The sequence below is a fragment of the Pseudophryne corroboree genome, chromosome 8 (genome assembly GCF_028390025.1).
Source record: "Pseudophryne corroboree isolate aPseCor3 chromosome 8, aPseCor3.hap2, whole genome shotgun sequence".
NCBI lineage: Eukaryota > Metazoa > Chordata > Amphibia > Anura > Myobatrachidae > Pseudophryne > Pseudophryne corroboree.
In genome coordinates this window covers 472334823-472355812 of record NC_086451.1, presented here as the reverse complement: position 1 = coordinate 472355812, position 20990 = coordinate 472334823, and the positions used below count along the sequence as shown (strand labels likewise).

The 20990-nt window shown below is 44.6% G+C and overlaps 1 protein-coding gene across 8 annotated transcripts in view; it reads left to right on the top strand.

Moving 5' to 3' along the window:
* PCDH11X (protocadherin 11 X-linked) overlaps positions 1-20990 on the top strand; it is a 1521665-nt gene that overhangs the window by 258527 nt on the left and 1242148 nt on the right. For all 8 annotated transcript variants that reach the window (XR_010183186.1, XM_063938376.1, XM_063938377.1 and 5 more), the window contains one exon: positions 14535-17021. Coding sequence is in view for 7 of the 8 variants with exons in the window: in XM_063938376.1 (XP_063794446.1) it covers positions 14535-17021 (2487 nt within the window). In the remaining variant the exon portion in view is untranslated. The remainder of the gene's footprint in view (positions 1-14534; positions 17022-20990) is intronic.

The following is a 20990-nucleotide window of genomic DNA, read 5'->3' as shown; positions in this document are numbered from 1 at the left end:
CATCCTGCGTGACACTGCAGTGCCACTCCTAGATGGGCCCGGTGTTTGTGTCGGCCACTAGGGTCGCTTATCTTTCTCACACAGTCAGCTACCTCATTGCGCCTCTTTTTTTCTTTGCGTCATGTGCTGTTTGGGGAGGGTTTTTTGGAAGGGACATCCTGCGTGACACTGCAGTGCCACTCCTAGATGGGCCCGGTGTTTGTGTCGGCCACTAGGGTCGCTAATCTTACTCACACAGCTACCTCATTGCGCCTCTTTTTTTCTTTGCGTCATGTGCTGTTTGGGGAGGGTTTTTTGGAAGGGACATCCTGCGTGACACTGCAGTGCCACTCCTAGATGGGCCCGGTGTTTGTGTCGGCCACTAGGGTCGCTTATCTTACTCACACAGCGACCTCGGTGCAAATTTTAGGACTAAAAATAATATTGTGAGGTGTGATGTGTTCAGAATAGGCTGAAAATGAGTGTAAATTATGTTTTTTGAGGTTAATAATACTTTGGGATCAAAATTACCCCCAAATTCTATGATTTAAGCTGTTTTTTAGGGTTTTTTGAAAAAAACACCCGAATCCAAAACACACCCGAATCCGACAAAAAAAATTCGGTGAGGTTTTGCCAAAACGCGGTCGAACCCAAAACACGGCCGCGGAACCGAACCCAAAACCAAAACACAAAACCCGAAAAATTTCCGGCGCTCATCTCTAGATTTCATACTGTACCATTGTGCGTTCGCCAATCCTTCGCTGGGTTCTGATATTATTGTTGCAGCCACTTGACAATTTCAATATGATTTTATTTTATTTTTCTATTCCAGCAAGTTGAAAATCTTTAGAATATAATTTGCATTCCTGGGCTTTGCTTTCATCAATTGTAGGATTAAACAAGAGAAACTCTCGGTGGCTTTGAAAAGGCGTATCTGAGGAAATACACTGTGGGGTCATATTACACAATCTAAATTGAAATTGTCTTTTTATTACCTTTTTTCTTAATTTGCAAAAGGCTTAACAGATTGTTTTCATGGTCTCCGGCTTCCTGTTCGGTTTTAGCTTTTTTTCTTTTATATTTTACTTTTAATTTAGTAACTTCCAAAACATCACGAGTGGACGGAGAGAGGAAATTAACTTGGCCTTGACAAGAGTTAGCAGAATGGCCGGTGGCTGGGAGGTGCATGCTCTCCGAGCTCCCTCCCTCCCCTCCCCCAACAATCCCCAATTTCTCCCAGCAGTCCCATTTTGGGGGTCATTCCGAGGGGGGGTACCCAGCACAGGGCTATCCCACCCTGCATGTCAGTGCCGGCCCCCCCTTCCCCCCGCAGAAGTGCAAAAGCATCGCACAGCGGCGATGCTTTTGCACTTTAGGAGTAGCTCCCGGCCAGTGCAGCGTTAGTGTGCTGGCCGGGAGCTACTCGTTGCTCCCCGGCCCGCATTGGCTGCGTGTGCAGAGAGAGTTAGATTTGGGTGGGGTGTGTTGAAACTGAAATCTAAAGCAGCCAGTATTTACCCTGCACAGAAACAATATAACCCACCCAAATCTAACTCTCTCTGCACATGTTACATCTGCCTCCCCTGCAGTGCACATAGGCCCTCATTCCGAGTTGTTCGCTCGTTATTTTTTTCGCTATGGAGCGATTAGTCGCAAACTGCGCATGCGCAATGTTCGCAGTGCGCCTGCGCCATGTAAATTAGCACAAAAGTTAGGTATTTTACTCATGGCGTAACAAAGTTTTTTCATCGTTCTGGTGATCGTAATGTGATTGACAGGAAGTGGGTGTGTCTGGGTGGAAACTGGCCGTTTTATGGGAGTGTGCGGAAAAACGCTGGCGTTTCTGGGAAAAACGCGGGAGTGTCTGGAGAAACGGGAGAGCGTCTGGGTGAACGCTGGGTGTGTTTGTGACGTCAAACCAGGAACGAAACTGACTGAACTGATCGCAGTGGCAGAGTAAGTATGGAGCTACTCAGAAACTGCTAAGAATTTTCAATTCGCAATTCTGCTAATCTTTCGTTCGCAATTCTGATAAGCTAAGATTCACTCCCAGAGGGCGGCGGCTTAGTGTGTGCAAAGCTGCTAAAAGCAGCTAGCGAGCGAACAACTCGGAATCACCCCCAAGGTTTTGCCCAACTGCTAACAAATTTGCTGCTGTGATCAACTCGGAATTACCACCATTGCCCGTACATCTTCTGTGAGAGAAGTGCAGGGAACATACTAAATGATGCTCATACGTGTATGATGTATGTACTGTATATATGTGTCCCAGTTCTCTGCCTCATGTCATTTATCCTCAGGGGATAGTTAGTGTGTTGGTGTGACAGGTCTCCAATACATGTAGCTCAGTAAGATGTATTTTTAGGGTCCCAGGAGTGAGAGGAGGAGAAAGGACGGACCCCCGTCCCCGTCGGGCCAGATATAGCTTTATGGCCTCTCAGACAGGTAACAGCCTAATTGTTAGGCTACAGCGTTCAGGTTTGTATAAAGGGAGGACTGTGCCGCCTGGCGTCTGTTCCTCGCTGCCAGGGAAGCCTATACTGAGATGTTCCCTGTAAGTGGGACAAGATTACTGTGGGGGGTCATTCAGGCCTGATGGCCGCTGTGCATTTTCACACAGCAGGCGATCAGATCTGAACTGCGCATGTGTATGCACCGCAATGCACCGGCACGTCGGACAACTGCACCGGGCATCGGTGCATAGCGACGGGATGGTGCGAAAAAAGCGATCGCACAAGCGATAGCAAGGTGACTGACAGGAAGAGGCCGTTTGTTGGTGGCAACTGACCGATTTACAGGAGTGTCCGGGAAAACGCAGGCGTGCTCAGGCGTTTTCAGGTAGGGTGTCTGACGTCGGCTCCGGCCCCGATCAGCAGCAAGACATCGCACAGGAGTAAGTCCTGGGCTGCGCAGAGATTGCACAAACTGATATTACTGCAGCTCTGCTACAAATGCGATCGCACACCTGCACACACCATATACCCTCCCCCTGTAGGTGGTGACTATTTGATCGCAGGGATGCAGAAAACGCAGCCTAGCGACCAGGTCTGAATTATATGTATTGTGTGTGGGCTGCGTCCCCTCAAGCAGAGAGGGAGTTTAGTTTAGTGAGACGGACAGACCAGCTATAACTTTGTGGTTTGTGGTATTTGTGCTCGGTCATCTGATGCCCAGCAAAGCCAGCTGCAGGCTAGCTGCACCAGACCCCAGGATTTCTGTCATGTGTTGCTGGCTGGTGCGTTATAAAGTGCCGCCATCCGCCCCAGGAAACGGGATTTGGTACTTATTGCTGATCATCCAGAATCCACCTTCTTCCAGCACATTGGAACAGATATTAAGGTCCAGGCTCTTTGTGACCCTGCTGTCTTGTCTGGCTGTCAGATATTGGGATCTCCCATCTCCTGTGTAAGGTTTGTGCATGTGCACCTACAGTAACTACAGGAGTTGTGTCTTCGGTTCAGTCAGGTCCAGCCAGCCTCCAGCTACGTAGTACTTGCCAGGAAAGCTCGGATATTGTGGCACAGAAGGATGTACAATGACATTGTATAATGCCGTGTCCCCACTGTCACGATGTAGGCTGAACAGTCCTGAATTGGAGAGACTGATTCCAGGACAGTGGGAGATGTGTACCGGGTGCATGCTGCAATGAACTGGTCTCGTTACTAAGGGTAACAGCACACCAGTGCATGGAAATGCTGGGCGCACCCCTGGAGGGAAGTGGGGGAGGGGGGATGGTATACCCCAGCATTATGGGCAGTAAGCAGTGACATGTGATCATCTCCAGCCTACTGTGCCCGGGTTGGGTCTTCAATAGGAGATTTGATGTATCGCAAATAAAATACATCTTATATGTATAGTATACAACCTTGTTACATGGAAAAAGTACACAGGCACAGCTGTGGTGGGTGCAGGCGGTGCCATTGCTATGAGACTTTGGGGGTCTGGTTTACCTGCAATCAGATTATGTAGGTGTCTACCAATACAAACTGGGGCACTATAGTGTGGCATAACATGTACTGGGGTAATGTGTGGCATAAGATGAACTTGGGCCCTACTATGGGGCATAATATGTACTGGGGACACTGTGTGGCATAATATGTACTGGGGGCACTGTGTGGTATAATATGTACTGGGGGCACTGTGTGGTATAATATGTACTGGGGCACTGTGTGGCATAATATGTACTTGGGTAATGTGTGATGTGTGGCATAAGATGAACTAGGGCACTACTATGAGGCATAATATGTACTGGGGACACTGTGTGGCATAATATGTACTTGGGTAATGTGTGATGTGTGGCATAAGATGAACTAGGGCACTACTATGAGGCATAATATGTACTGGGGGCACTGTGTGGTATAATATGTACTGGGGGCACTGTGTGGCATAATAATATGTACTTGGGTAATGTGTGATGTGTGGCATAAGATGAACTTGGGCACTACTATTGGGCATAATATGTACTGGGGACACTGTGTGGCACAATATGTACTGAAGCACTGTGTGGCATATGTACTGGGGGCACTGTGTGGCACAATATGTACTGGGGGGCACTGTGTGGCATAATAATATGTACTTGGGTAATGTGTGATGTGTGGCATAAGATGAACTTGGGCACTACTATTGGGCATAATATGTACTGGGGACACTGTGTGGCACAATATGTACTGAAGCACTGTGTGGCATATGTATTGGGGGCACTGTGTGGCATAATATGTATTGGGTGCACTGTGTGGTATAATATGTACTGGGGGCACTGTGTGTTATAATATGTACTGGGGGCACTGTGTGGCATAATATGTACTGGGGGCACTCTGGCATAATATGTACTGGGGTAATGTGTGGCATACAATGAAATAGGGCACTACTACGGGGCATAAGATTATCAGCTGCTGCAGAGAGGTGTCTCTCTAAAAGCACTGAGATTGTTTCTATGGGGCCCTAAAGTTCTGGCTACGCAGCTGGGGGAGTATATACACTGATATACACAGACCACATTGCAGAGCAGCATTGTCCCTTTATATCTGGTGTGGGTGCAATTTTCCATGCACAAAAAGTAGCATGATAAAGCCTGGGCAATATATTTTTTACTTATTTATTAACAGTGTATTATAAGGCGCAGCAAATTCCGCTGTGCTTTACAATTGTAATGACGTATTATTATAGTCAGTGAGAAATAGGAGTGCTTCAGCTGCACCCCCCCCCCCCCCCCATATACAAAATAGCATCTTTCTGATGAATAACCAACCACTATTACACTTCTAATAATATTTTATTGTGACAGTGGCCTAAGGTGCGTGCAGAGCAGTAAATCTTTCATTAAAGAATCTCTGCAAAACCCTATGTAATATGCTGGAGCTATATACAGATAAATGATTATAAAAATAAGTATTGGGAGTATCCTTTTCATTATCGTAAATGCAGCTTTATGCATGCATTTGTATTTGTGGACAGACCTCACCTGATATATCCAGGTCTCCGGTGTGATTACTAGGATTCTACACATGTAAATTATATAGCTCGGTGTTGTCGTGATTCCGTCTCTTACAATTAGCGCTCAGATAGGACGATGGTAAGGAAAAAAGAGAAGGAAGGATAGAAAGGGAGGTGGGTTGTGTAGTAAATGCGTAGGACGCTTCATCTTGCAGATATTTCCAGTATACTCCCCGGGAACTAGCGGCACACCTGGGGTATCTGCAATCTGTTCAGCTATTGACGATTTGGATTGTTCCGTGGCTTTTAATCAAGAAGCCGTTGAAAATTAAAAGCAATCCGCGGTGTTCTCGTAGACCTCTGTGAGCTCCAGCTGCGCTTTTTCTTTCCCCCTTTTCTTTTCTTGAGTAGCTACAATTCAACTTAAACAAACAAGCTGCGTGGAATGTATCAGACTGCAACGATGTATCCCACGAGGGTTCTGCTCTAACTGCGATTGATTCATACCGGGGCTATAAATAGGACGTGTTTCATTTATAGGCCGTAAGAGTTGCTTAATGTTCTAAACAAATAATTGCGTGTCACAGATGTTCAATAAGTTCCGTTAGATTGCAAGTTCTGCTGTACAAGACCTTTTCTTTGTGTGTGTCTCAGATGCGTTGGAACCTCCGACAGTCACATCCAACTTTGGGTGCAGCAAAATTAAGGGGGTCATTACAAAAATGGCGGTTTTCTGGGCTCGCAGAGTAGCGCCGTTGGTAGACCCTACAGAGTAACATTATTATTACTAAGTTGTGATTTATGTAAGGTTGTGTTACCCGTTTTATCACCAGTTATTGATAAACTGAAGATAGTTGTCGCCAATGAACAAGTAGATGTGTAGCATACAGTACGTTTCAAAACAACCAATAGCCAATAGAGGTGTTGGAATTATGGGATGCAGTCAATTTACCGACAATCAACATCCTGACGGTCGAAATCCCGACAGCAATTGACCGACGGTCAAAATCCCGACAATGTCGAAATACCGACATGTAAAATGTTGACAGGTCAAAATGCCGACATGAGTTTTTCATGATTTTTTTCATTGAAACCGACTTGTTCATACTTCACCATCCCAGTGGACCTGGAGGGGGAATATAATGCCCGAAGGCGCTCGCCATGCGAGGGGACGCGACACACTTATATGGTTTCCATGTCGACCTATGTCGACACACACAAAAAACCAATGGAAACCCCATGTCGGCATTTTGACATGTCGGCATTTTACATGTCGGTATTTTGACCATGTCGGTAATTTAAATGTCGGGATTTTGACCTTGTCGGGATTTTGACCGTCGGTCAGTTGCTGGTGGGATTTCGACCGTCGGGGTTTTGAGTGTAGGTTTTTCATACCGATCCCGGAATTATGTACCCTATTTGTCCAGCAAGAGCATACATAGATATATGCTTATATTCTACTTTTGGGAATGGCCCCCTTCTTGGAAATTCCCATCTACTGTCACTTAAAGACCAGTGACCGTCCATTGGTATATTTGTCATGTGTGGCCGCCGGGAAACCAGACATAGCGGGCTGCGTTGGAGGGGCAGGGTAGTATCTACTTCACAGATCGGTTTAATTTGATTGTTTTTGGGTTGGCACTGCATAATTGCGTCTGTCGACCAGTAGGGAAGACCAAGGCCAACCCGTTGGTGTCTTAAACACAAGCAGAGGAGCTGGGCAGCATCCAGTGCCTATTGCTCAGTTGCTAAGCACAATGCTGTGTACGCTCGCATAGTTACTGGGTATGACAGTGTCATAAACCGTAGCGCAGACTGGTGGATAGTGCTTGCCACACGTCAGTCAGAGAAGTTGGAGGTCTCTGCACCTAGAGCCTTATTCAGAGTTGTTAGCAATTGGGCAAAACCATGTGCAGTGCAGGTGGGGCAGATGTAACATGTGCAGAGAGAGAGTTAGATTTGGATGGGTATGTTCAATCTGAAATCTAATTGCAGTGTCAAAATTAAGCAGTTTTATCCTGCACAGAAACACTATAACCCACCCAAAACTGTCTCTGCACTTGTTACATTTGCAACCCCTCCCCCCCCTCCATCCCAGTCCCCTCTAACAGTGCAGCATGGTTTTGCCCAATTGCTTACCTTTTTCGTTTGCTAGCAAACCTGAATATCCCCCCTAGTCTGAACTTTCCACCAATCAGGGAGCATGGTGCTGTCACATGCCCCTGTATTGGTCAGAGTTTGATTTTTATAAGGGAGTGGTGGGGTTGGATGTTACAGTGTCAATATGGAGCTGGAGCCTGTTTTTTTATTACAGAGATTAGGAAGAGACTATTAAATTATTCATGTGAAATTCATTTATCAGTCTGTGCAGATTATCATCAATTTTATTCCCAGTGTATGGGGCTACAGAACTATTGAGGTGCCATTATAAATAAAGTATAATAAAAATCCCCCCCCCCCCCCACCACCACCATCCTTAAAAGATCATTTCGGATCCACCCTTATCTTGTGCTTTTCTGATTGCTTGGCTTGTAGTTACCATACATTGGACATGAGTGCATCACGCCCCGTCCTGGTTTCAGCTATATATCCACACTTCCTCTATGAGCCATGTTCTTAACACCAGGCGATAGCAACCTTTGCACCGCCATCTTGGTTTATGGATCCACGTGATTGCCGTCAAACTTGGTGCATTTGCGACAGTGTCCCGACAAAACAGTTTGCAGTACGTGCTGTGTGAGTTATTTGCATTAGGGAAACCTGTGCTTTAGTTTTGGTTCTAATTCTTCTTGTTTTGTTGTTGGTTTTGGTTCCGATATGGATTTCGGTTCAGTTAAAAATCAATCAAAAAATATCGATATCATCGATAAAGAAAATGATAAAAATTGATAAAAACCGCTAAAGTCATGTCATTTTTGCAATCCAAAAATTTGGACTTGAAACCCGAATTACGAATCGGGGGAGGATTTAAACTGGGACTCGGTTTGGATCGATTCTCCTTGGGAGATGCCGAACGGATCACAAATTTTGGGTGGATTTGGATTTCTGGACAAACGAACCGCACATTTCTAATTTGCATATCTATACGTGACCATTACGGTGTATATACAAGATACTGAATACAGACGCTGTTGTGAAATAGTTTATTCCAGATAATTGTTGCGTTAACATGGGGGGTAATTCAGACCTGATCGATAAGCTGCGTTTTCGTACAGTGAGCGATCAGGTCTAAACTGCGCATGCCTATGCACCGCAATGCACAGGCGCGTCGCATGGGTACAAAGCGGATCGCTGCTTAGCGATGTGCGAAGAATCCATTTGCACAGGCGGTCGCAAGGAGATTGACAGGAAGAAGACGTTTGTGGGTGGCAACTGAACGTTTTCTGGGAGTGGTTGGAAAAATGCAGGCGTGTCCAAGCGTTTGCAGGGAGAGTTGCTGACGTCAATTCCGGTCCCGGACAGGCTGATGTGATCGCAGCGGCTGAGTAACTCCTGGGCTGCGCAGAGACTGCACAAGATGTGTTTGTACAGCTCTGCTACACATGCGTTCGCACATTTTCACAGCTAAAATACACTCCCCCGTGGGCGGCGACTATCTGATCAGGTCTGAATTTCCCCCATGATGCGTACACACAACTGTCATATTGTTATACATAAATCTGTGTAGCAGGGTGTCCAGTATTAGCTGCTCTCTGGGGTTAATGTGATAGATGCTTACTGCGTTTACAGTAGCGGCACTGAATATTATCATATCATGAATTATTACGGGCAAATTGTTTATTCATACCAGAACCCAGTATGCCCCTTGCTAGACCGCAGTCCTGAAAACCAGAGAAGACAGCTTGAGAGATTCCAGAATTGATTTGCATAATGTGCATTTTCCTACAAACAGCAAAACATATAGACAAAGTTTTATTACTCTGCCGATAAAAATGAGAAAATAGAGGGAAAACTACAGCGGATCAATAAAATGTCTTCTCTCCGCTGGAGAACCAATTATTAGTTATAAAAATTGAGTTCAAACAAGTACACACAAAAGAGCGGAGAAATAAATACCAAGTCGCAGAGAGGCATTCTGATAAAGTCAGCCGTAAAAATGAAAATACTTAAAATGAAGTGATTTGTGATGTAACGGCTTCATAAACCGGCGACTTCCACAGGGGAACCGCAACGCGAGGCCTTTTGTCAACACAACATGGGTCGCGTTCCGATTGTTTGGGAATAATCCCTATGGCATTACTGACATAATGAGGACACCTTCTAAAATATGACTCTTTTACATAGCCAGTGTGTGTGCTTAGAAAGTATTGTAACCTAGTTTTTGCACTTTGGCAATTGCAGCGGGCGTTGATATGCAGTTTGCACCATTATGGCCCCAACGTCCACTGCAAATGATGTCTTCATGCAGGTGCCCTGTTCCTGGGAAGTGGGCGAGATACGCTTGGGTGTTCTGTTCTTCTGGGATTCTTCTGCAATGGAAGCAATGGAATGCATTCAGACCTCAGGTCACCTTGTATGTGGGGGCCTGGCCAAGACAAGGAGAGAGCCCCAGTACAGATTAATGGCTCCTGCCGCCTAGGGCGCCGACTGCATTCTCCATGCGCAGTGGTGCATGGAAGGTCATCTAGCAAGGAGTCAGGGCTTGCACAGGACAAGATCTGACCTAAGGGCACATGGAGGAGGAGATCTGGGGGTGGGACACAGGGGGTGAGATCCTTCCTCTGGGTGCCGAAATTCCATTTGCACTGTTGTGGTGTGATGTCATATTCCTTTCATGGAACCTACAGGGAAAAGATGACCTTTGCTCTATTATAGATTGAAAATGCCATGGGTTCTATGTGATGTTTAGCATGGACTCCCAACGCTGCAACTTTATCCTAATTGGCGATTGTAGTTCTCATAGGGGGTGATTCCGAGTTGTTCGCTCGTTAGTTTTTTTCGCTACGGAGCGATTAGTCGCAAACTGCGCATGCGCAATGATTGCAGTGCGCCTGAATGTCATCTCACGACCGTCGATCAGTATAATTGGTCTTCTGGACCATTGTAAGCCCTCATCCAGTGGCAAACGCAGGATTTGCATGGGGGGGTTTCCAGAACTGGGTGGAGCCAATCACGGGGGTGGGGACTGGGGTGACCCAGTATATGATGGGTCCGTAAAACTAGTGTCTCTGTGTGTGTGTGTGTGTGTGTGTGTGTGTGTGTGTGTGTGTGTGTGTGTGTATATATATATACATATCTACACATATATGTACCGTAAATATATATATATATATATATATATTTATATATATACACACACACATACATATACACATATACATAGCATATTAAACATGCATACATATATATATGTATATATATATATATATATATATATATACACATACAGTACATGTATCTATACACATGTATATATATATCATATGTGTATGTGTTTATATGTATGTATGTATGTATGAATGTATGTATATACATGTGTATATATGTATGCACATGGATATATATGTACTATAATTAAAATAAAGTAAACTTTTATTGCACTTACAAGTGCCACCAGGAAGACAGTAGGCTGCAGAGGACGCTAGACAGCCATTAATAATACTCATGCAGCTAAAAAAAAAAAAAAAAAAAAAAAAAACTTTTTTTTTTTTTTTTTAGTGGAGGGTTGGTTTCTGGGTGCTCGGAAACCCCCCCTGGGTGCGCCACTGTCATCTGATCATTTACCATTTTTAAATGTTATATTTATTTATTTTTCATGAATTACAACAGGACAGGGTTCAGTTTGTTAATAATTTAAGAAACATTCAAAGGAATGGATTTCCCTTTCCCAAAACTGTGACTCCTGTATGTAGGATTTGAAGCACACGCCAGGTGCTGGCTGAGAATGAATGAAAACCCTAGCTGTTTGTTTTTTTCAAACAATTGCACTGTTAGGGGTCTATGTACTAAGACTTGTAGAGAGATAAAGTGGACGGAGATAAAGTATCAACCAACCAGCTCCTAACTGCCATGTTACAGGCTCAGTTTGAAAAATGACAGCAATGAGCTGATTGGCTGATACTTTACCTCTCTCTCCACTTTATCTCTCCCCGAGGCTTAGGGGGTTACTCAGAGACGAATCAGATGGCTGCATACGCATCCAGATCTGCGTTCATCTCTGCATACGCTGGGGACCGCCCAGCATGTGTAAGGTCACCTGGCATGTGTAAGGCCGCATGTGTAAGGCCGCTGCGTTCTGCAATCTAATTGCAAAAGCACCGGATCTAAGGTTGACCCCTGGCAGCATAGTCAGGTGGTCAGCAGCCATTTTTTTTATCGGCGATGCAACCACAATGTGTGTGTCTGCACGCCACGCGCAGTTTGCCGACATCCGTCAAACTGCGCTGCACACTGCAATAGTGGCGGGGTCTGAATGACCCACTTTGTTCATAGACCCCTAAGACCCTATTATGTGTCTTTACTCCTTTCAGAATTTTGTTTGGCAAATGAGCGATCGGGATTTAACCAGTGAGGTGATGGGGTGATGGGGTGATGGGGTGCGTTCTAAGTGATATTTAAGCTTTGTCAGTTAGTAGTTCTTTCCCTTCTTTTCGGGAAATCTACCCTCCCCTGTGTATATAATATCTGCTTGTTTGGTGGCGGTAGAATGGCTGCATCGCTGGCACTGGCTTGTGTGTTAGTGGGTGCACTTTCCTTTACAGCATGTGATGGCCAAATAAGCGTCCTTCTCGGGAATTAAAGCAAGCCCGTCCGGGTGTGTTATTGACTTATGGAGAGTTTAACACTAAGGTTTATTTATTACCAGTTATTTATATAGCACACACATATTCTGCAACGCTGTATATTTGGCCATTCACATCAGTCCCCCTGCCCCAGTGGAGCTTACAATCTATATTCCCTATAACATGTACAGGCACACACATTCACACTAGGGTTAATTTTGTTGGGAGCCAATTAACCTACCAGTATATTTTTGGATTGTTGGAGGAAACTGGAGTACCCGGAGGAAACCAACGCAAGCACGGGGAGAAAATACAAACTCCACACAGTTACGGCCATGGTGGGAATCAAACCCATGACCTCAGTGCTGTGAGGCAGTAATACTAACCATTACACCGTCCGTGCTGCCCATGGATTGTGTTGTATGACTGCTGTGTTGTCTTGTTTGACATCCGCTCTTGGTCCTTCAGCATACAAACTTTAATTTTAGTTTCATCAATTCAATAATCAGTTGGACCTGTCAAAATAAATTTGACCTACAGTTTTAAAGCCCAACTTTGTTGTCTATGTCTGTGGGGTTGATGTATCAAGTAATGAAAAGATGTGAGAAGTGAACCAGGGGAGAAAGTTGCCCATAGCAACCAATCAAATTCCACCTATGATTTTATCTAATGTCATTCATCAATGCTACCTCAAAGCTCATTGGTTGCTTTGGGCACCTTTCCCGCTGGACAACTTCTACACTTTTTTCGCTGTTTGACACATCAACCCCATGTATTAGAGGGATACGGTCGTTAGGTTGACCCAACTTAGGTTGACAGACATTAGGTCGACCACCGAAGGCCGACATTGATGTTAGGTCGACAGGCAATATGTTGACATGGACGTTAGGTCGACAGGTAAAAAGGTCGCCATGACTTTTTCACATTTTTTAAATTTTTGATTTTTTTTTCATACTTAACGATCCACGTGGACTACGATTGGAACAGTAATCTGTGCTGAGCCAAGCGAGGGGATATGGTGCACCTATTGGGGTTCCCCGTCACTTTACGGAGAAAACGACACCAAAAACAGTAAAAAAAAACTCATGTCGACCGTTTTGCTTGTCGACCTAGTAGATGTCGACCTAAAGTTTATATAGTATTAAGCAGGGTCTATGTTGGGGCGGGGAGACCTACGGCCCTCCAGCTGTTGTTTAACTACACATCCCAGCATGCCCTGCCACAGTTTTAGCATGGCCAAATAGCACAATGGTAGCAAGGCATGCTGGTATGTGTAGTTTGCAGGGCGGGTGTCTGACGTCAATTCCGGTCCCGGACAGGCTGAAGCATTCGCAGCGGCTGAGTAAGTCCTGGCTCGGCTGCACATGCGATCGCATACTTGCAAAGCGAAAATACACTCCCCTACAGGCGGCGACTATGTGTTTGCAGCAGTGCAGAAAAACCCTAGCGAGCGATCAGGTCTGGATTAGGCCTTATATTCAGTAAAGTATTTGATCATAAGCTGAACAGAAAGATTTATACATTTATCTTCATTGTGCATTAATTAATGAGTGAAAAGCAGAACGTTAGCAAAATAAAATTGCATATTAGGAAACGGGTTAGAAGTGGCGCTGTACATATTTGGCATTCACCAGTCAGCTTGTGAGAGGTTTCTGTAGTTAATCAGTTTTAAATATATTTTCTCGGAATTTACTTTCGTGCTTACTGGCAGTGTGAACGAACCCATCTGGGTGCAGAAATGAGAATTAACGTCTCCAAAAGTGCATTTAATTTATTAGCCTAACCTGCTTTAAGGAACACATAATGTAATTATGCTTATTCGCATGTATACAAGCAAAAATAAATTCTCGCTGCGGGCATTCAAAGCAGAACGTGGAGAGATGGGAGTTGGTCCCTTGACGTCTGTCGTTGCGATGAGACCAATTAATTTGCTTGAATTCTTGTATCACAACAAGATGGTGTAACATTTAGCAGCCAATAAGATATGTTTGCTTTGATTACACGTGCATTAGGTTAATCAAATGTTGGTTGCTACCGGTTACATCTCATTTGGGTGCACAAGTATGGGTTTACGCTTAGATGCATCTCATAGGTGCAAATTGTTTTTTTTTTTAGATTGAATTTTTTTTTGTTTATTTTTTATTTTTTTGTATTACTTTATTGCACAGTTTAAATCGGGCCCATCGGTTACACGTCACCCCAGTAGGTACTATCAGGTGGGCTTAGTACCAAGACATTTATTGATACATACTGCAGATAGAGATAAAGAGGATATCCAGATTAAAATGCTTGTAAATCTTTAAAAATTGTCATAATCTGTTTGCCCTATTAATATTGTTTTGCATAATATTAATTTATTAAAAAATAATTAAATATACCTTCTTTCTTTTTTTTTTTTAGGGCCAAAATGTCTTTGGACTTGATGTCATCGAAACTCCAGAAGGCGACAAGTGGCCCCAACTTATTGTCCAGCAAAGCTTGGACAGGGAGCAGAGAGACACCTACGTCATGAAGATTAAAGTGGAAGATGGTGGAAATCCCCCACGATCGAGTACCGCTATTTTACAAGTGACCGTCACTGACGTCAATGACAATCGCCCCGTTTTCAAGGACAAGGAGGTTGAAGTCAATATTCCAGAAGATGCCCCCGTGGGCACCTCGGTGACACAACTCCATGCCACTGATGCCGACCTGGGCTCAAATGCCAAAATTCACTTTTACTTTGGGAACCAAATTTCCAACCTTGCCAAGCGACTCTTTGCTATCGATAACAATACTGGATTAATAACGGTCAAGGAGCCGCTGGATCGAGAGGAAGCCCACTACCATAAACTAACCGTCTTGGCAAGTGACGGAAGCTCAACTCCGTCTAGAGCTACGGTGACCATAAACATCACCGACATCAACGACAACATCCCCTCGATTGACACAAGGTATATTATAAATCCTGTGAATGGAACCGTGCAGATATCGGAAAAGGCTCCAATTAATACAAAAATCGCTCTGATAACGGTCACAGACAAGGATGCCGACCTGAACGGTAAAGTGACATGTTTCACGGACCATAATGTTCCCTTCAGGTTAAAACCAGTGTTTGACAATCAGTTCTTGTTGGAGACGGCTGCTCCCTTGGATTTCGAAACAACAAGAGAATACGCAATCAAAATTGTTGCGTCTGACTCCGGAAAGCCACCTTTAAACCAATCATCGATGCTCCTGATTAAAATAAGGGATGAAAATGACAATCCGCCAATTTTTACGCTCCCAGTCATTGGCCTGTCTTTTGTCGAAAACAATCCTCCAGGGACGGAACTGACCAAGATCAGTGCCACCGACGCAGACAGCGGTCGCAACGCGGAGCTTAGTTACATTCTAGGGCCTAATGCACCAACAATATTCAACCTTGATAGACGGACTGGAATCCTCACCGCAGTGAGGAAACTGGACAGGGAGAAACAAGACAGATACACCTTTACAGTGATTGCAAAGGACAATGGGATTCCGTCCTTGCAGACGAATACCACCGTTACCTTATCAGTCCTTGACCAAAATGATAATAGTCCCTCATTCACTCACAATGAGTACAACTTCTACGTGCCGGAGAACTTGCCCACGTATGGCACAGTTGGCCTCATCACAGTAACCGATGAAGATATAGGGGATAATGCAGAGTTCACTCTTTCACTGGTCAACGCCAGGGACAACTTTATAATCGATCCCCATACAGGTGTCATCAAACCAAATATTACATTTGACCGGGAGCAACAAGGCTCGTACAGTTTTCAAGTGAAAGCAGTAGATCGAGGAACGCCACAGAAGTCCTCCACCGTAAAAGTGACCATATTTGTTGAAGATGTCAATGATAACAGACCCGTCTTTGTAATCCCGTCCACCAACTATTCCTGTGAGTTAGTACCAACCTTCACCAACCCGGGGTCTGTCGTAACCAAAGTCTTTGCTGTTGATAATGACACAGGAGTCAATGCGGACCTCCGTTACAGCATCGTAGGTGGTAACTCAAGGGGTTTATTTACAATTGATGAAAGGAGTGGGAATATTAGTTTGAAAGAGAAGATTATCGCCGGAGATCACGGGTTGCACCGACTTGTCATAAAAGTAAATGATTCTGGAAAACCGGAGCCTTTTCACACCATTGCTCTGGTGCATTTATTTGTCAATGAAACCATCACCAATGGATCTTACGTTCAAGAGCTCGTGCGGAGAAACATGGAAACGCCGGTTGGACAGAACATCGGAGATGGGGATATAACACCGCAGACCAACGACTACGTCAAAATCATCATCGCAATTATTGCAGGAACAATGACTGTGATCCTGGTTATTTTTGTCACCGCTTTGGTACGCTGCCGCCAAACCCCACGGCACAAGGTTGTCCAGAAAAGTAAACAGAGTGGGGAGTGGGTTTCTCCAAACCAAGAAAATAGGCAAATCAAGAAAAAGAAGAAGAAGAAGAAGCGTTCACCAAAAAACCTCCTTCTCAACTTTGTGACCATAGAAGAGTCCAAGTCGGAGGATCCGGCCCATGAGCACATAAATGGCACTTTGGACATCCCGGTGGAGTTAGAAGAACAGACTATGGGGAAATATAATTGGGGCACCACTCCCACCACGTTCAAGCCAGATAGTCCAGACCTCGCCAAGCACTACAAGTCCGCTTCTCCACAACCAACCTTCCAGATAAAGCCCGAGACACCGGTTCCTCCTAAAAAACATCACGTCATCCAGGAGCTGCCCCTGGACAACACGTTTGTAGTGGGCTGTGACTCATTGTCCAAGTGTTCTTCCAGTAGCTCGGACCCGTACAGCGTCTCGGAGTGCAGTTGTCAAGGAGGCTTCAAGGCACCTGGCCCTATCCACACACGACAGGTAACATACTCCTATCGCCTTATTCTTGTGCAGTTATGCGGCTTGTGTTCCTGTGTTTAATTGATGCTTTGCAATATACAGTATATACATATATATTTTTAACCAGCATTCTGTTTAAGAAGATTAAAAGCCAAAAAAGACCTCGCTTGGCTAAAGCACTAAAAACACAAACTGTGCGTGATTCATCAGGGTTAGAATTAGACTGCAGATAATCTTGGCTGGTGGGAAATTGAGTGCTGAACGGTTGCTCTGCCCTGCAGATGGCACTGCAGCCCTCTGCCATAGTAATACATGTGCACATAGAGGAGTATGGAGAAGACAAAGGCGATTGCTACGTCCTTAGCTCTGTGCATAGGAATCTGAGTAATCTAGGCCAGGTGCAAAGTAATAATGCTTTGCAGAATCTGATAAGTGCTTCTTAATGGTAATGGAATGGCAGCCTTCCACCGGACTGAGCTGTATTTCATGTTCCCCCTGACATAAGTGCAAGCCGGTGCAGAGAGGCAATGAGCAAGTTCCAATTTCCTTCACAAAGGAGCATTATCCAAATCTCTGCACCAGCCGCAGACTCAGGTGTTCAGGCTCAGCACGGAGGGTGACGTAAAACACACACACAGACACTTCAGTGGTGTCACCTGCAAGTCCTTTGGAATATTTTACAATATCATTAACACCCGCTGATTTCTGAAACACTTTTTTTTTTTGTATTGCAAGAAAAAATTCTGTTTTCTCCATGAATAACATACTTGCTGTTTGTTTCAGATGTCTCTGCACTATTACCCCATAATGTATTTATTATAGCGTTACTAGGGTCAGTTTACGGATACTGTATACAAGTAAAGGTCGCCAGATTATTTGTATTGTGCTTTTTTTTAGATGTCTCTGCAAAATACCATAACAAGCGATGAAGCAGAGTTATAAATGTGTTATTTTGTGTGTATACGCCACATACAGTATAGTAAATGTCATCTTGATTAGTACATAACAACACACATGTATATCACTGACATGAATTTTGCTCTTACAGTAGAATGTCTCCATTTCTGTGGATTTACTTAAGAAATCCAAGACACAGGCTTTTCAGTGTATGAATGTTATAGTTTAAGGGACTAAAGACATACTATTTTATAATTTGCATCTTAATATTCCCTACTTCTAGTCTCCTGTGAACAGCGTTTGTATAAACAACAATCTTCGACTTCTGAATGGTGAAGACTAATGAACTTCCCTGTTAAATAAAATAAATTGTCACTGATATTAGAAGTTAATTTAATTTACTGTAATCAGTATAAATAGGCCACGGTTGTGTACAGATATGTCCTCATACACGTGTCGTTTTATTGCCATATGGCGCAGGACGCCTGGTGTGAGCCCGCACTGTGTATTTTCCCGCACTGTGTATTATTGCAGTGAATTGCTTCATCGCTCCCCCCGTCCTCATCACTGGAAAGGGGAAGTCAAAGGGGTAATTGTGGGTGTGGAGGGGCATGTCGCAGTGAATTGCTTCATTGCTCCTCTGTCCACATCCTGGAAAGGGGAAGTCACAGTGGTAATTGTGGGTGGGGGGCATGTTGCAGTAAATTGTTTCATCGCTCCCCCCGTCCACATCACTGGAAAGGGGAAGTCCCAGGGGCAATTGTGCTTGGAGGGCATTTTTCATTTTCAGTGAATTGTTTCAACGCTCCCCCCGTCCACATTGCAAAAGACCAAAAGTCTATTCACTTTGCAGCCGAAGAAGGGGCCGCAGTGACGTGATTCATGGCAAATCGCGTCCTTTCAGCCCCGCCTACTCTATTACAGGAGTGGATAGAATGTGGGAGGTTAGTCTACTGTTCTGGGATTCCGGTAGAGATTCCTGGGACGAAGGGGGGGGGGGGGGGGGGGTCGGTCCAAGTGGTACATGCAATTGGTGTGATGACATACTGTATATAACTTATGCATAAACAGTGTTATATGATGGTCTCCTATACCTGGTATATATGGGGTCATCACAATAACTCATTAAATACTTGTCTTCTTCTAGAAATATAAAGCATTCCACCCATAGTACACGATGTATTCCGCAGAGCTATAACTCACAGACAATTCATGACATTATCAGCCAGGCCCTTTATACATTAGTAGTTCAGCTTTGGTTGTGGATTCTTGTTATGTGAATGGTTGTAGCCCCCGGCTGCTCAGGAAATATGTATTATACACATAGCAGTACCTTCCCCGCGGCGTTCATTACCGTTCCCTTTAAAAAAAAATATAAATAAATAAGAATCATATAGAAAAGTCAATATATTCTGTACGAGGATAAGAACTGCTGTCCTCAGCAAACAGGGACAAAGTGGCAATAACCGCAGCCGAGTGCAATTATGTGCGGCAGGTAACGCGGAATACTAAACGGATGTACGTCTGTAGGCCTTCACATCTACATACTAATCTAGTCTCAGGCACAGTTACGTTTAATGCTCATATACAGATTCATTGGCCGTTCTTCCCGTCGGCTGCTGACTGTACAGCGCGTCGGTGCTGCAGAATAGATGGAACGTAGCCCTGAGGAAGATACATTGCACCTGAAGCTGTATAGATGATGAGTTTCTGTACTGGGCCTGGAGGAGACGCTGGGATTACACCAGCACTCATGTACGAGCCCTGTGTTGCTGAATTGTGCTTTTTTAAATCACATACACTTCAAGGGTTCCCGGCAAGCATGAGGCAGTCTCTGCGGTGTTCCGTCCCTGCTAATAGACCGATTGGGGCAACTTCATTTTATTTATATTATCTCGTAATATCTTCAGTTTCATTTATGCTAAATACAAGTGTGCACCAGATTCTTGTGTCCGTATCTACAGTACGATCATTAAATCACGCCATGCGACTTAAAAAGCTGATGGATTGCGGTATTTTCATTGATGCGAATCCGGTAGCATAAATATGATTAATATCATAGCAACCTTACAATTGCTCTGGTCGGCCAATCACCAGCTAGGGTATCAAATGCTACTATATATTGCAGCACATGTTCACTTCCCACATCGTGTTATGGTACCTGATATGTTCTGTTACTTATGCCGCTTTAAGATCGCAAATGCCGGATCCCACCCGGTAAGAGAAACGTGTACTTACCGGGTGGGATCCGGCTTTTGCTCTTCTCTGCTGGCTTTCCGACCTGGGTCGGTTGCCATAGCAGCGGGGGGCGCAGCAGCAGCAGGGGCGGGGGTGGAGGCGGCGCTGGGAGATAAGCTCATCTCCGTATGCTGTGAATGGGAACCGTGTCGCATCTGAGCGGCTCCCATTCACACTGCACCTGACCCGGTATTCAACCCGGTAATAACCCTTCTTTTTAACCGGGTTGAATTACCGGGTCAGGCGACCCGCTAATTCAGCAAAGGAGCTTTCACATCACGCACTGACCCGTGTCGACACGGCAATATGCCGTGTCGATACCGGGTTATTTGTGCGATGTGAAAGGGGTATTACACAGAGTAAAGGCCTAGTTGTATAGGGTGTTAGGATGTAGCCAAGGCAATTAAGGTAATTATGTTGGGGTGGATACAGCTACTGCTTATGATTAAATACATGTGGTATGGCATCGCCTCTAGAATTAAAATTAAGTAACAGTGTTAAAGCTTAAGAAAAGTCGCATGACAACACTGGACAAGGTGTAACATATGTTGTCCTATAGGTGGCGATAGTGTAGGTACATACTGTGCCTGAAATTACCCCTGAAAGACTTACAGTATGCCCAGATTTATCAAGCCAAGTGATACATTGCACGGTGATAAAGCACCAGCCAATGAGCTCCTAACTCAATTTTCAAACACAGCCTGTAAGACGGCAGCTAGGAGCTGATTGGCTGCTAATTTATCACCGTGCAATGTATCACTCTACATGGCTTGATAAATCTGGGCTTTAATACTAACTGTACAGTGCTCAGAATAGTCCCCTGCCAGCCACACACATCTTACAATCGTCACTGCA